Consider the following 18,008-nt stretch of genomic DNA (forward strand, 5'->3'; position numbering starts at 1 on the left):
CAGCCCTTTTTCTTTTTAATATTTATTTATTGGAGAGAAAAAAGAACTTAATGTATGTGCCACAATGTGCATCTGGCTTTACATGGGTCCTAGGTAATTGAACCTGGGCTATCAGGCTTTTCAAGCAAGCAACTTTAACAACTGGCCTTCTCCCCAGCCCTGGATTATGGTATTTCTTTTCACTGTTGTTACTGTAACTAATTGGCCTCTACAAGCCTAGTTTTTGAAGTTTTGAAGTACTTCTGTCAGATAACAACTGCCTTCCACACAGGTTTTATAAATGCTCTAAGTTTGTGTTGCCTCTGTTGCTGAAACATTTTTTAATGTAGTTTTATTTATTTATTTGAGAGAAAGAGGGAGAGAGAGAGAGAAAGAAGCAGATAGAGAGGAAGAGAGAATGGGCACACCAGGACCTCCAGGCACTGCAAACAAATTGACACAAGGACCCTCTTGTGCATCCATCTGTCTTACTTGGGTCCTAGGGAATCAAATGTGATCCTCAGGCTTCACAGGCAAATGCCTTAACCACTAAGCCATTTCCCCAGGCCTGCTAAAACATTTTTGCTTTGTTTTACACAAAGAGACAAAAAATGATCCAGAAACTTTCCTGACACTTATGACAAATACTGTTTTCCTCCCCAATACCTGTAACAAGAGGAAGGCTTAGTTTGCCATTAACAGAAATCTTGCCAAATGGGATCAATGGACAGAAATCTTTCAAGAGAGCTCAAGCTCCCCTGTACTTGCTTGCTCAAAGGTTCCCCCTCTCCCCTGCCCACATTTAGCTCTAGCTCTCACTAATCTGCTGATCTCAGGTAAAATCTGATACATTTCCAGGTATATCCACTCCAGGAAAGATAGAGTTCACAACTGGGGCCACTGCAGGTAAGCTAGCATGCTGGCTCCTGTCTTTCCTTGTCAACTCTTGTCTCCTTGACCTTATATTAGTTGGCTTGCCTTAAATTTCTGCTTTTTGTTTCAAGAAATATCCTCTGTTTTCAGTTTGTTCTGTTTTTTATTATTGTAAGTCAAGTATTCTAAGTCATTGGATTTACTCAGTTATTTATATATGCTTACTTGTTTGATTATATATTTGTTTTTGCACTTTTTAATAACATTTCCTTTCAATTTCCAAAACTTGAGCAATTTTAATAATGGAACATAGCCATACTATTAGAATGCATTCCATATAGCTATGATATTTATTAATTATAAAATGGAAAATAACTGTACACAGTGGAAAAGCCTGGTAGCAAATCTCCACCTTAATAAGGCAATCATGGCCAATTCCGTTAGTTAGTGACAGTGTCATGTGGAAAGAAACAGCACTTATTTGATATTCTTGCTACAAGGGCAGAATCTAAATCTTACCAAGAAAAAACAAATTTTATAACATTTTACAATGACTGACTGATACTCTCTAAAAGTGACAAGGTTAGAAGGACAGAAATGCTAATACAGACTAGAGAAGACTTAGGAGACATGACAACTTATACATCATGAGATCCTGAATTAGAAATGGAATTAGAAAAATGATTTAAGTGAAATAATATTAGTGAAATATAATTCTCTATCTGCCTCTTTCTCCATCTCAAAATACATAAATAAAATATTTTTAAAAGACCAACTAACCAAACAAACAACAATAACAACAAAAAGAACATGGGTTGTAGAGATGGCTTAGTGGTAAAGGTGCTTGCCTACAAAGCCAAAGGACCTAGGTTCAATTCCCCAGTACCCATGTAAAGCCAGCTGTACAAGGTGGCATATGCATCTGAAGTTTGTTTGCAGTGGCTGGAGACCTTAGCATGCCCATTCTCTATCTATCTGCCCCTTTCTCTTTCTCTCTCTCAAAATGAATACATAAAATTTTTTTTAAATAAATACAAGAAGCACAATAGTATTAATATGATTTCATCAATGGTTAAGTTCTTAATTTTGATAATTGTACTACCTTGATGACAAATTTATAAAAACTATGTATGTAAAGGGTATATAAATTTTATCCTTGTAAGTTTCTAGAAGTTTAACTGAAATCCCACTCAAGCATAGCTGTGTGTGTATCTATCAGGAAGGATAATGGAGAGAGAATACAATAAAAAAAATTTTTTTTACCTAATCTGCAGTTTCCTTTTATAAAATCAGATCAATTTAATATAATTTCAAGTAAATTTAAAGGAAAAATATACTATAGAGTGAATCAAGATGAGATATTTTGGTCTTTGAATGAGTTAAAATATCACTGAAGCATATTTAAATATCTTTGTTATATTTTAGATTATTCAAATACCTTAAAAATATTAGAAAAGAGGAGCTTGGTGGCGCACGCCTTTAATCTCAGCACTTGGGAGGCAGAGGTAGGAGGATCACCCTGACACTGCATAGTGAATTCCAAGTCAGCCTGAGCTACAGCAAAACCCTACCTCAAAAAACACACAAACAAAAAATATTAGAAAAAATTAGGTAGAACACAAAAGAAAATGATTATGCCTTTAACAAAGGCTTTGAGAAAGATCATTACACAGCAAATGATCAGTAGTAACTGCTTTCAATCACAACCTTTAGCAGGGTAAGAACAGTACTTCCACTTATGAAGTACCAACTGGAGAACACTTCACTCTTAAATGCTCTAATTCAAGAAATTCAAGTCACAGTTTGGTTGTGAAGCAGCAGTGTCTATAAGTACTCTTTCAAAGGGTTTCTGTAACCTCCCTTAGTCAGCTCAACAGCTGTGCTGTGCCTCTCTCCTCTTTATTTCACGTTTATGAAATCTGAATTTATTACAACAGCAAGTTGCACATACCTTCTCGTTGCAGGATCAAACACCAGATGAGAAGCAGCTTGTAAGAGGAAAGAGTTTATTTCGGACTTACAGATTCCAGAGGAAGCTTCATCATGGGGAAGAAGCTGGCTCACCTCATCGTATGTCCATAGCACAAAGATAACAGCCAGCACCAGCAAGCAGGAGCTGACTCTGAACATTTTAGGGTTGCATTCAATTTCTGTCCCATACTTCCTCCTGCAGGGCTCAGCTTTCTGAAGACTAAGAAGGAAGCTTAACCAAAAATACCTGAGGCTATGGGGCCACTTACATTCAAACTACCACAAGGCATATAAAAACAAACTATGAAAGAGAATAATCAGAATATGTAAGTATATGAGTAAAAGACATTAAAACAAAAACTATTTATCAGAGCATGAGCAACTTACCAGTGGCTAAACCAATGAAGAACAAGATTCCCCTTCTCTAGCAATCATTACCAACAGCTCCTCAGGGAGGAGTGAGGCCTCATGTGCCCCTCCTCTATCAATGAAAGAATAATTTATAGGCCCAATACTGTGGAGGTCTTTTGCAGGTAATTACAGGTGTTGGTAGGTAGGTCATAAGTGCAATGGCAACTTTCAACACTCCTCCTTTTCTCTGGTTCTTACATTTTTTCTCCTCCTCCTTTCACAATGTTTCCTGAACCTTGTAGGGAAGATATAGATGTCCTATTTCTGGCTGAGCACTGAACAGACACTTGGATTTGTTATAAGTATTTGTAGTTATCACCACCCACTGAAAAAAAGAAGCTTCTCTACCCAAAGAGGAGCATCACTAATTTATGTACATAAACATAAACATTTACAAGGCAATTTCACAGGCATAACATATCCATTTAGTAAAACAATAATAATACCTTCCCCACAAGGGCCTATGAACTCACTAGCCTTGGGCTTTGGCCCGGCTTACAGTATTAGGCATGAATTCCCCTCCTATGGAGAGCATCTCAAATTCAATCAGGGTTGGTTAGCCCCTTAACTGTCATGCCACTATTTGCATGCACCAGTGGGCACATCTTGCCTAGCAGGTCAGATGTGTAGTACCTAAGGCCACAGCTGAGTAAGACTGTTGATGACTTTTCTTCCCTACCAAGCTGCATAGCACCTTTCAGCACTATTAAAGCTAGCCAGCAGAGGACACTTCCAGCTCAGTTCTAGCTTGATTTCTCCATGACTGGCAACCACAGCTTGTGGTATCTTCAGCAATAGGATCTTACCACCTAGTTCTGTCCACTTCCCTTAAGGAAAATGTGACTAAAGCATAATTTGGACTAGATCCATCAAAGTCAGAGATCTTTCACCATCATATGACACTATAGATCCCATGCAAGGGAAAAATAATTGCTACAAAAAAGCTAATTTCTTCCAGGAGGCAGAGTCTGGTCAGACCAGGAGAAAGATTATTAATTGTATACAAGTTAGTTCAAAATATTCTTTGAATTATAGATCTCAGAGTAAGCAAACTATAACAGCTAAGAAAAGGCCATCCTTAGGCTGAAGGAATGTCTAAGTGGTTAAGGCGTTTGCCTGAAAAGCCAAAGGACTCAGGTTCAATTGCCCAGGACACCCACATTAGCCATATGCACAAGGGCATGCACAGATCTGGAGTGCAGGCCCTGGTGCACCCGTTCTCTCTCTCTCCCTCTTTCTCTGTCAAATAAATAAGTAAAAATAATTTTTTAAATAAAAAGGCCATCCTGGATTTAGAGTGCCTTCCTTGGTCTCCCTATTCACTTAGCACTCTCTTCTATGTGTGTAGCATCATGTCTACATCAATACATCATGTCTATTCTCAAGATCCATGACAGAGAGATCTTTGACTCTCGTGGGAATCCCACTATTGAGGCTGACCTTGTACCTCAAAAGGTCTCTTCCAAGCTGCTGTGCCAGTGGTGGCTCCACTGGTATCTATGAGGCCCTGGAACTCCAAGACAATGATAAGACATGCTACATGAGGAAGGATGTCTCAAAGGCTGTTGAGCACATCGATAAAACTACTGCACCTATGCTGGTTAGCAAGAAACTGAATGTTGTGGAATAGAATATTGACAAGTTGATGATTATGATGGATGGGACCAAAAATAAATCAAGTTTGGTGCAAATGTCATCCTGGGTGTGTCCCTTGCTGTGTGCAAAGGTGGTGCTGGTGAGAAGGGGGTCCCCCTATATTGCCATACTGCTAACTTGGTTGGCAACCCTGAGGTCATTCTGCCAGTCCTGGCTTTCAATGTGATCAATGGGGGTTCTCATGCCAGAAACAAGCTGGCCATGCAGGAGTTCATGATCCTCCCCGTGGGTGCATCCAGCTTCCAGGAGGCCATGTGCATTGGAGCAGAGGTTTACCACAACCTGAAGAGCGTCATCAAGGAGAAATATGGGAAAGATGCCACCAATGTGGGTGACGAAGGTTTGCACCTGACCTCCCGGAGAATGAAGGAGCCCTGGAACTGCTGAAGAATGCAGTTGGGAAGGCTGGCTCCACTGACCAAGGTGTCATTGGCATGGACGAGGCTACCTCTGAGTTCTTCAGGTCCCGTAAGTAAGACCTGGACTTCAAGTCTCCTGATGATGCCAGCAGGCACATCTCACCTGACCAGCCGACTGGCCTGTACAAGTCCTTCATCAAAGACTTCCCAGTGGTGTCCATCGAAGACCCCTTTGACCAGGATGACTGGGAAGCTTGGCAGAAGTTTACTTTGCTAGTGCAGGCATCCAGGTAATGGGGGAATAATCTCACAGTGACAAACCTGAAAAGGATTGCTAAGGCCATGGGTGAGAAGTCGTGCAACTACTACCTCCTGCTCAAAGTGAATCAGACTGGCTCTGTGACAGAGTCTCTGCAGGCATGCAAGCTGGCACAGTCCAACAGTTCGGGTGTCATACTGCTTTGGGGAAGACAGGATATCTTCATTGCTAACCTCTTCGTGAGCCTCTGCACTAGGCAGATCAAGACTGGTGCACTTTGCTGATCTAAGCACCTGGCCAAGTACAATCAGCTGCTCAGAATTTAGGAGGAACTGGGCCGCAAAGCTATGTTTGCCAGCAGGGCCATCAGAAACTCCCTGGCCATGTAAGATGAGGACTCCTGGAGCCCTCAGTCAACACCAGCTGCTTAGATCCAGCCCCTGACGTCAGCAAACCTCCTCCAGGCCCATTCTTGGTTTGCTGGGCTTCTGTAGTTAGCTCCTGCCACCACTTCCTTGGGTTGCTGAAGCTGCACCCGACCACAAGAGCCCTGTCAGGTATCCCAGCTCAGTAATAGTGTGATTGGTCAAAATCATTGTTCTTGTCACCTTTCTTCCCACCCACTGACTGGAGCCCTCATGCGTCCAGTGTAATCTCCAGAGTGGCCTCAGGCAAGCTCCCCAGTGGTTTTATACACAAAATAAAAGCCTCAGTGACCCATGAGAAAGAAAAGAAAAGGCCATCCTATCCTAACTAGGCCCAGACTCCATTTACTAGGGGAATAAAATAGCTATCACTTTTGCCTGCCAGGTCCGCTTTTCAGTTGCAAACTCCCTAACTCCCTGAGAAGGCCACATCTGCGTTAATAACATGTTCAAGACTTCCCATGACCCCGAACATGGCTCAGATGTGTAAATAAGATAACTCTAGGATAAGTGAAACAACTGCAGTTCAATGATAGCTCCAGGTTAAGTGAGACAGCCCAGACCTAGATATGACATTGGTGTCATTCTTCTTATGGTCTTTTGCCTTTAAAAACACTGTGCCCCTGAGCTTCTTCACTGAGAGCATTTTCTGGCAGGAGCCCCCTCTCAATTGCTGGCTTAATAAAAGATTCTCATTAGCTACAAAAGTGTGGTGGTATGCAATTCTCTTGTGGGGACTATAACAAGACCATCTAAAAAATAATTTGTGTATACTGTTCTACATGTGAAACTTGACAAAAAGTCAAAGAAGGACTCTCTACCTAAAACAAGTTAAAGGTTCTTTATCTTTTCTTCAAACTTTCCTTATTATTCATTATAAAGACAGTAGCACACTATACCAACCTACACACACACACACACATACACAAACACTTCTAAAGGGAAGTTAAAAATTACAATACCCTTGAATCACTGAAAAATTAAAGTCTAACATTCCTGTTGTACTAGAATATTCATTATGACAAAAAAGGTTACAATCAGACAAAACACTAAACATAAAATAACAATCTACTTACTTTACAATAGGAAACACATGGTGCTGCACTTTCTACTTTTCTTCTCAGAAACATCAAGTAGGACTAGCACACTGTCCTTTGAGAAAATCAGAGTATGTGGGCCTAAAACAGAAGCCTGTCATCAAATGATTTAGTATACAACCTGACACTGATGGTAGGGGCACTGGACATTAAATAGCTGGGGCTTAGTTGAAGCTCTTTAGAACAGAGCTCCTCTCTTTCAAGCAGAGCAATTGAGGGCATAATTAGTTTACAACATTGAAACTTGTTGTCCTTTAATGATGAAGCCTACAGGATAATCTTTATTAGTCTATGGCACCCCACATCCTAAAATGTCTTAGTAAAAACATTCATATATATATAGAGAGAGCACTGTCACTATCTTAGCACAAGCTACAATATTTGACAAAGCATTCATTATTCAAGTCCTCATAAATGACACTGCTTTTCTCATCTACGCAAACAGTTCATCAATTTTACTGTAAAAGACTTTATGAGGTCACTTAATTCAGCAACTTCAATAAAAAGAATTCACTCTATCCCAACACTTCTTAGAAAGCTCACTCAATAACCCACTTGCTCTTTGGCAAATGTAAATCAATGCTAGACACCTCAGGGAAACTCCTTCATGTACCTGAAACCCATCTATCAATTCATTCCTTAGTAATCTCTTCCACAAGCTAAATAATTCACATCACCCCAATTTATCTTTGTGGTATCTATTTCCCATTAGCCTGTAAATTTTGTTAGTGCAGTTAACACAAGTGAAAAAGTTCCCAAAGCATACTCAGATTAACTCATACCAGAATTTAAAAAATCTATTTTCTTTCTTGCACAATAGTAAAAATTTATGAACTTTTATTCAGGTAATTTAACTATGAATGAGGGAATTGCTTATATTTTTTAAAAAATTTACTCACTGTGTCTAACCAATGGGTTTGCATAAGTGCTGAAGCTCTTTATGTATGCTGTACTTGAGAGCACTATAGGAATATGTAAGCTTTCTAAACCTTCTGACACTTTCCATATCTTGATTTGATTTTACTAAAACTAGACGTGTAATATGCTGTTATTGGCACTACTGTCTTTTACTTTGAATGAGTAGATTTATTTATAACTTATTGTGCTAATACTAAATTTTATTTCTATCTTTTATTTACATTTATTTATAACCATTAATAAGTCCTTCAGGCCTCTTTTTGATTCCTTCATACATAGGATCAATAAAGATAGTAAATACCATCTCCTAGGTGGAAACTTACTGAATTACTCCAAGATACAGGTAAGCCACTCGGAGTTTTCCCGCCTATCATTACTAAAATCAAGATCTTGTTTTTGTTTTTTTAGGCCTAGAACTTGTAAGGATGCTTTAACCCTCTAAGGCACCATTAAGTAGAAGCCATCATTAGCACTTGGCTTGTACTGCCTGTCCATCCATGATTGAAAAGCATGCTATTTGTTCTATATGCTATGCTGACAGCTACTGAATATTACATTCTTCTGCAGATAGGCTGTCTATGCCAGTGCAGGGGCCAAACACTCTCAGTGACTTCTCTCCTGAAATAATGCAGTCAGATCTGCACAGAAGATAAAGCTTTGCCTACGCTATACTTAAAGATATCATAGAAAGCCAGGCATGGTGGCACATGCCTTTAATCCCAGCACTCAGGAGGCAGAGGTAAGAGGATTTGCCATGAGTTCAAGGCCAGCCTGGGACTACAGAGTGAGACACTGCCACAAAACAAAACAAAGCAAAACAAAACATAACACGATGTCTCAGAAGAACAAGGCTTTCTAAAGCTTGTCACAGTTCTCCATATACACACTAAAATGTCACTTTTCATAACCTATTTTTCTAAAAAGATATGAATTAAGCAACTTTTAAAACTTCACTCTCCTAACCATTTTCTACTAATACTTCATTATTCTCTATTCACTCAAAATTGAGTCTATTAATTTAAAAAAATGATATGCCAGGCAACATAGGCAGAACACAAAAGAAGCAGATTTTGTCTTATTTTAGATGACATGAATTGAAAAGCAAAGAAATATAAAAATGTGTTTGTTCACAAATAAGGGCCTACATTTAAGTCTCCTTTTTGCAACGAAACCAGTTTTGTCTCTTCAAAATGAAACTAGAGTTTTAATTTCCTCTCCACTTTTCATTTGGTATTTTCTTCTTGAACAATGAAAACGTAAGACTAGGATGTGGGCAGAAAAACGAATCTGAGTGAGATAAAGATAGCATCTGGGGAGATGCACCAGTGGAGAAAATGCTTGCTGTGTAAGTATAAGGACTTGAGTTTGGATACCCAGGTCTCCTGTCAAACCCACACACTGCAGCACACATATGTAATTCCAGTGCTCCTATATCCAGATAGGAGACAGAGACAGGAGAATCCCTGGAAGCTCATGGGCCAGCTAGGCAGGCATATAAAGCAGCAAACAAGAGACCCTGACTCAGGGAAGGCTAGGAATGCTACCAGATTTTATCTTTGGAATTCCACACGTGCCACAGTACATGTATACATGCAATTACACACATGAAAACACAAAGGTTGTGAACACAAACACAAAAAGGTAGAAAAAAAAGTTGACATACGGGGCTGGAGAGATGGCTTAACAGTTAAGGTGCTTGCCTGCAAAGCCAAAGGACCCAGGTTCAATTCCCCAGGACCCATGTAAACTAGATCTGTACAAAGTGGCATGTGCATCTAGAGTTCATTTGCGGTGGATGAAAGCTCTGGTGTGCCCGTTCTCTCTATCTGCCTCTTCTCCCACCTCAAATAAATAATTTTTTTTTTGAAGTTGACATACATACAGATGGGCTGCTCAGAGTGAGGGAACCAAAGGCCAAAAAGGACAGCCTAGATGTGAGAAACTTGGCTCAATAAGAAAGACTGGAGTTCAGAAACCCAGACCTCAAGTAAAGCCAGATGCAGTAGTGAACATCTGTAATCCTAGCACTCCTATGGTGAGAAAGGAGACAGAAAAAGAATCCCCCACAAGTTTGTGGTCCAGCTAGCTTAGGAGGAATCAGTGATAAACAAGTGGCCATGCCTCAAACAAGGTGGAAGAAGATGAGGACTGACCTCCACATAAGCTCCATGACATGCATGCACCTGTATTCACACGATAAATGTGCACATACTACATACACATACATTGTAGTAGTTCTCTTCTTGTTGCTAGCACAAAACATGCAACCAGAAGCAGCTTGTGGAAGGAAAGGGTTTATTTCCAGCTTACAGTATCAAGGGAAGGCTTCATCATGGTGAGAAAAGGATGACAAGGGCAAATAGTTGGGGCACCTCATCTCCACAGCAGCAGGAAGGAAGTAGTGTGAGTACCTGGCTTGGAGCAGGGCTATTTACCTCAAAGCCAGCCTCCAGCAACACACCTCCTCCAGCAAGGCACAACCTCCTAAAGACCATACAATTTTGCCAAATTGCCACCAGTTAGGGACCAAGTATGGGGTAAATTTTACATAAAAAACAGCACATAAATAATAGACACACATGCAAAATAAAAATCACCAACTTCCCACAATTTCTTCCACAAAATGTAAGAAGGGAAAAACTTCTCTGATTTATTTTATGAGGCTACTTTTTCTATGATGCCAAATCAGTCTCATAGAGTTAAAATTTTAAAAGAGCTGCAAAAATCTATACACCAACACTTGTCATGAACTTTGATATAAAAATTCCCAACATAATAATAGCATATCAAATTCTAAAGTGCACAAAAATAATTATCAATAGTAAGATTTATTGCAGGTATGCACAATTACTTTAACATGTATAAAACAGTCTGTATACCCCACAGTATTATAAAGAAGAAAATTCATACAGTTTATCAACAGACACAAGAAGGAGCATTTGATAAAATCCAGCATACTATCATAGGGCAGGGTTGGTATGTGCAAATGTGATCCCAGGAGGCTAAGGTAACAGGAGTCGAGGAATTTGGTGCTAGCCTGGGAAACATAGGAAGACCCCAATCTCTTTAAAAAGAAGAAGGAAAAGAGTAGGAATGACAAAGAAATGAATTAGGAAAGAATATAGAACTTTTTCAATGTGATAAAGCAGCTGCAACAGCATATGTAGTTAACATTACACTTAATAATAAAGTCAATGATTTCCACCTAAATCAGAAACACTACAAAGATGTTATCTCTCACCATTCTAATTTATACATCACTGGAAAATCTAGGCAAGAAAAAGACATAAAAGTCACTAGTTCTGGAAAGAAAATCTATTTGCAAACGGCATGACTGTCTACATAAAAGACTCTAAAGGAATTAATAAAACATTTACAACTAGGGCTGAGGAAGTACTGGTACAGTATTTCCCTAGCATGTACAAAATCCTTACAACTAGTAAGTGAATTCACCTAAGAAATCAAGGTCAACACACAAAATTCAATCACATTTCTATATGCTATCCAGAAATACATGAAAATCAAAATTAAAACAATTATCACTTACAATGGTTCAAAATAAAATTTAATATTTAGATATAAGTGTAAGAAAACTTTTGTAAAATCTGCATCATGAAAATGATAAATAGCAACAGAAAAAAGATTTAATGATTGGAAATATCATATTCATGGAATATAAGCACAGTATAGATTTCAATGCTTCCTAAAATTGATCTATAGTTTGATGAAATATGAATATATCACTAGAGGTGTTTTTTTTTAATTCTTTCAAATTTTCTTTATTTCTTTGAGAGAGACAGAGAGGCAGAGAGAGAAAGAAAGAGAGAGATAAAGAGAGGGAGAGAGAATGAATGAGAATGGGTGCACCAGGGCCTATGGCCACTGAAAACGAACTCCAGATGCATGTATCTTGTGCATCTGGCTTACATGGGTCCTAGAGAATTGAACCTGAGTCTCTAGACTCTGCAGGCAAATACCTTAACTACTAAAACATCTCTCCAGCGGTGTTTTTAGAGGTGTTTTATTGTTTATGCAAAAATTATTGTGGAGAGTAGTAGTACAGAAGTGAATCAGTTTTTTGTTTTTTTTTTCTTTTTATGGTTTTTCGCAGTAGGGTTTCACTCTAGCTCAGGCTGACCTGGAATCCCCTATGTAGTCTCAGGGTAGCCTCAAACTCACGGCAATACTCCTACCTCGGCCTCCCGAATGCTGGGATTAAAGGCGTGCACTACCACACCCAGCTGTGAATCAGTTTTGACAGACAAGAGTAAAGTATGAGGAAAGGCTTACTACAAAGAAAGAGGACCATACAAACATGATCCTACTGATTTCTGACAAGAGATTCTAATAAACAGTATAGGAGCAATTAGACATCCATAAACACAACATCGTGGAAGCCAGGTGTGATGGCACACGCCTAAGTCCCAGCACTCGGGAGACAGAGGTAGTCGGATCGCCATGAGTTCAAGGCCATCCGGAGATACACAGTTAATTCCAGGTCACCTGGGCTAGAGTGAGACCCTACCTCGAACCCCCCCCCAAAGAAGTCTTAACTTAGATACCACATATTATATAAAAATTGTATTGATCATGGGCTTTAAAAGGAACAGAAATGAAGCCAGGCATGGTGGTATACACCTTTCATCCCAGCACTTGGGAGGCAGAGGTAGGAGGATTGCAGTGAGTTCAAGGTACCTGAGACTACATAGTAAATTCCAGGTCAGCCTGGGCTAAAGTGAAACCATACCTTGGGGAAAAAAAAAAAAAGGAACAGAAATGATATGCCTACCTAGTTACAATTAAAAACTTCAGGATTGGGACTGGAGAAATGGCTTAGCAGTAAAGGCACTTGCCTGCAAAGCCTAAGGACCCAGGTACAATTCTCCAGGTCCCACATAAGCCAGATGCACAAGGTAGCGCATGCATCTGGAGTTTCTTTGCAGTGGCTCGAGAGCCTGGCATGTCCAATCCCACTTTCTCTTTCTCTCTCCCTCTCTGTCTCAAATAAATTAAATAAATAAATAAATTGAAAAAAAACTTCAGGATGATGAAAGATCCTGAGAATAAATAGGTAAGCTACTTACTAGAAGAAAAACTAAGGCTCTGTACCTAGAATATATAAAGAACTCTCAAAACTCACAATAAACCCTGTAAGAATTCCAGGAATAAATGGCTACAAGAATGAAGAGTGTCACTGAAGAAAACAAAGACAGACAAAAGCACAAGAAATAATGTCCACCATTACTGGTCATTACAGAAATTCAGAGAAGATACAACTATACACCCATGAGAACTGCTAAAATACTATATAAATTTATAAGCTGTCATACATAGGGCCTGGATTTCTTGTGTGGGAATGTAAAATGCTACATCATTCTGGAATGTAATTTTTTTTACAAAGAAATGGAAATTTATATTCCCATGGAACTCTATACTGGTATGTTCATAAAAGCTGCATTTGTAGTTGTTAAAACTAGAAATAATTCAAATGTTTGTCAATGAATGAAAAAACCATTAAATGTGGTGCCTCTACACATGGAACATAACTCAGTGATTAAAAGGAACAAACTCTTGCAACATGCAGCATAAACATGCTGAGTGATATGAAAGAAGTCAATCTTGGACAATCTTACACACTACACTAACCTGTATACATAGCTGTTTTGATATGACACAATTACAACTGGAATAGATTAGTGGCAGTCTGGAAGGAAGGAAGGGGGCAGGAAGGGAAGCAGCCATGCTCCTAAACAGACCATATGAGTGGGCTGGGGAAGAAGCTCAGTGGTATTATATGCATTGTCTGCTATGCTCTAGGTTCAATGCCAAGCACCACAAAGAAACAAAAGATATGAGTGACCCTTTAATTTAACTAGCTACAGGGAACTCTAGGTAACTAACATGCAAGGGAAGGAACATTTGTTCTTCACTTTGTAATCTTGACTATGGTGATTGTAAACCAATCTACAATGAGTACACATACAACAGGTAATCTCCGCACATAACTGTTGAATTCTATGTCAGTTTCCTGGTTGTGATAGCATAATTCAGTGAATCAAAACATTACCATTGGTGGAAACTTTGTGAAGGGTGAAAGAAATCTCTTTTTGTAGCAACTAAAAGAGAATATATAGTTATCTCAAAATTAGAAAGTTATTTTGTACTGATTTGCTTTCAAATAAATGAAAGCAGGATCACCTTAACATTTCATTTTATTTCTGTATGTCCTAGACTAGAATAAAATAAATGCTCCTGACTGTGATAAATACTGAAATAAATGAACAGAGAAAAATGTAAATCCCATTACTAAATAAAGAGTTCCAATTGATAAATGTAAAGTCAAGTATGGGAAATACAAAATAAGTATTTGTGCCATTGCTGTAATAGTCATTGCAGACATGCTCCATAGATGGATACTTACCGTAGTGTAGAACAATTTCAGAGCAAATAGTACATTTGAATAGTTTCAATAACTCTTTCCAACAATGTATGAAGAGGTATTCTCCAAAGTACCACATGCTAATGGTTTGGTCCTCAGCCTATGGTACTACTGGGAGTTGGGAAAACTTTTAAGAGCAGAGGCCTCTGGACACATGGTAGCTGATACATTCATGACCTCACACTGGCTGATGTTACCTGCACAATACTGAGCTTACAAACATTCCCATGAATGATGAAGAAAACCAAAAAAAGATAATAAAGAAAGACATCAAAATAGTAGAGGAACTGGTTGGAAGGAAAGGAAATGGAAGGAGTATAAGGGAATAGGAGCAAAGGGAAAGGGTTGGAGGGGACTATGATCAAAATACATTTTATACAGATATAAATAGTGTCAATAAAATCTTTGCTTAAAAAAGAAGTTAGGCCTTATGAGAGGAAGTAATGGGTGTTTAGGCAATTAAAAGCCTTTTCTCTACAAGTCTTTGCTTCCATAAGATCTATGAATGACATAATAACTTCAAACATATTATCAACATTCTGATCCCACAAAGTTGTCTCTCATAGATTAATGCATTGCATCTAGTATTTTGCCTCACCTGGCCAGTTCTTTAATTAAATTTGCAATTCGTCTTTTGTCTTCAAGACATAAATCCTTCAGTGATGCACTCTTCATTCTTTCCTTGCAGAAATTCTAAAACAAAAACATCATCTGGTTAAATTTTCTGAAAACACTTTTCAAGTCTTTTTGAGAAACCTATTAAATTTGCAGGAAAATGGATGTATCTGGAAAGGATTATACGAAGTGAGGTAACCCAGGTCCAGAAAGCTAAATGTTGCATGTTCTCTCTCATACGTGGATCCTAGCTACAGATGACTAGACTTCTGTGTGAGTAGGAAGAAAACTCAGTAGTAGCAAAGGCCAGCAAGCTAGAAAAGAGATATAAAGGGAAGAAAAGGAAGCGGGGGGTGGGGTACTTAATAAGATGGTATTGCATATATGTAAGTAGAAGAATAGATTAATGGGGGTGAAAAGGCCCAAGTGAGGTCAAGGGAGAGACTGAGTAAAGGAAAAGTGGAGGGAGGGCTAATCAAAATCTAAGAGGACATAAATAAATCATATGGAAACCTCATTTTTTGGACAATAGAACACTCAGAAGCCATAGATTGTCACTAGAAAATTTTCAGTGCCAGGGATGGGATACCTTCCAGTAAGTTGTTGGGCAGGGAAGTCCCTGGTGCCCCCAAAATATTATAGGCCATTGCCGAGGCCCTTTGCTTCCCAACAGGAATAGATGGTAAGACCCTCTTGCTGAAAACTCCACATACTTTGGCTGCAAAGCCACTGAGAAATCCTGCTGGAACTGAGCTGATAACCTCCTCCATGTAGACCAGCTGACAGCAAGCTGGAAGAGGCCATTCTGTATGCAGTTCAATAGGTGAGAGAGAAATCACCAGTGAAGATACTCAACTGTGGACACTGCAAGCTTTATATTCTGCCAGCCAGGCCAAATGAGCCAGTGGGTGCAATAGTGGCATGTCTGTCATGGTGGAAACCGACTGCCCTCTAATTGGACTGGAGGCCCACTCCATGGGAGGTAATACAACCCTGATACTGAAAACTTAAAAAAGGGGTAGTCATGAGTCCTAGGGGTGTAACATCTGCTGCTGTCTGGCTAAATGCATATACTATGTGGAGCAGACAGCTTCAGGTTCACTGAGATGAACTTTCAGAGCAGGCAGTTATGGAGGAAGGGATGTTTCTTGAAGCCTACAGATCCAGGGGAAGTTCCATAAATGGCAGAAGAAGCTGGCCTGCCTTCACAGGACCAAGCAGAGAAAGAGAAGTATAAGCCTAAAAGTCAAAAGCCACAGCACACTTCAGGAACTCCAGCTAGGCACACTTTGCATATCTTTAGATTGAAATCTGAAGCCCACCACCACACCTTAACATCCATTCAGTGACATTGCCTCCAGCCAGGTGGCTAGGGATGCAAACTACAAACAAATAAAAAACTGAATATATTGGGGGCCATCTATTCTATTCAAAGCACCACACTATGCTCATCAAACTGCCCAGTAAGCACTTCTCTTAATGTTCATACCCATATATTAATGCTACTCTCACTTTTGGTAGAGAACCTTCTTTTTTCAGATGGCAGTGATCTTGGGTTGACTCAGAAGGTATCATGGTACTGGAAAGAAGTGACAGGAGTGCTCAGCACTGCAATATCTTTATCACACCTTCCAAGGCTCAGGGTCCATTGTGGAAGAGGTGGCAGAAAGAATGTAAGAGCCAAAGGAAGGGTAGGACACCTTACAACGTGCTCCCCCAGACACAAAATGGCCTGGATATGCATGACCTCATAGTGCCTGACACTACCTACACAAGACCATCATAATAGGAGGAAAAGATCATGACATCAAATAAAAGACAGAATGATTGAGAGGGGGAGGGGATATGACTGAGAATGGAGTTTCAAAGGGCATGTAGGGGGAAGGGAGGGCATTACCATGGAATATTTTCTACAATCATGAAAGTTGTTAATAAAAAAATTTGAAAAGAAAAAGAAATAAAAATTTTAAAAAATAAGCAAAGAAACCAAATTTTCCTAGATATTATCTCTCTAATTGAACACTGTTTCATTTAAAACTACTGTGAACCTCACATAGGCTAGGAAATGGGACTTATACAGAAAAGTACACAGAAAGAACATAAAGCAGAAGATCCTTTACTCTGGTGAACGGATGACAATGAAATCCTTTCATAACTGTATGCTAAGGTTGCTAAACATTCAAAACCTCCTAAGATTCTGAAGAGAGCCAGATCAAAGAATACTAATTAGGTGAACTACCATTTTTATCCAGTGCTTGTTGCATGCCAAGAATATACAGTCCAAAAACAAACAAAAAAAAAAAAGCAGGGTGTGTGGTGACACACGCCTTTAATCCTAGCACTCAGGAGGCAGAAGTAAGAGGATCACTGGGAGTTTAAGGCCACCCTGAAACTACACAGTGAATTCCAGGTCAGCCTGAGCTACAGACCTTACCTCGTAAAACAAAAAAACAAAAAAACAACAACAAAAAAAATAACAAACAAATACTCTGTACTGTAATTCCACTTCATTCTCATGGCCAAGCCATTGCTCAGGTATTTTTCCTGTTCTACATAAAGGATACAGAGCTCTCCTAGGTGGTAGCAGCTAAATTACAGAATCAGAATCAAAACATACACCCCACAGTCTCAGGCCTTAAACACTATGCTTTGTAGTGTAAAAGGTTTTCAAAGTCACAGTCAGGTAACATGTGAAGAAAGAACATTTAGTCTTCATTTTGGCATTTGTGCAACCCAAGAACTTTAGCCAGAAATAACCAAGACTACCTAAATGAGTCCCAGAAATAGGAATAATCAAAGATAGGAAAGTAGGGTAGAAAAGGAAATAGGAAAAGGAAGATAATTGAGGAAAAAAATGATTTTGGCTTTTGTACAATCAAAGATGTCCATAAAGACACAAGTGTGGAAGCAGTTAAGAACATGGAGAGTGGGTCTGTCTCTCAAATCTCTCAAAGTAGAAAAAATACAAAGAACTAAAACTCAACAGATAAAAGAATCATAGAGGTA

The 18,008-nt window shown here is 39.2% G+C and overlaps 1 protein-coding gene and 1 pseudogene across 4 annotated transcripts in view; one reads left to right on the top strand and one right to left on the bottom strand.

Moving 5' to 3' along the window:
- Positions 1–18,008, bottom strand: part of Kiaa1328 (KIAA1328 ortholog) — a 290,739-nt gene that overhangs the window by 231,351 nt on the left and 41,380 nt on the right. For all 4 annotated transcript variants that reach the window (XM_045135154.1, XM_045135153.1, XM_045135155.1 and 1 more), the window contains one exon: positions 14,986–15,080. In XM_045135154.1, coding sequence (XP_044991089.1) covers positions 14,986–15,080 — 95 coding nt within the window. The remainder of the gene's footprint in view (positions 1–14,985; positions 15,081–18,008) is intronic.
- On the top strand, positions 4,606–5,897 carry LOC105944650 (annotated as a pseudogene).

The sequence above is a fragment of the Jaculus jaculus genome, chromosome 15 (assembly GCF_020740685.1).
Source record: "Jaculus jaculus isolate mJacJac1 chromosome 15, mJacJac1.mat.Y.cur, whole genome shotgun sequence".
Classification (NCBI taxonomy): Eukaryota; Metazoa; Chordata; class Mammalia; order Rodentia; family Dipodidae; genus Jaculus; species Jaculus jaculus.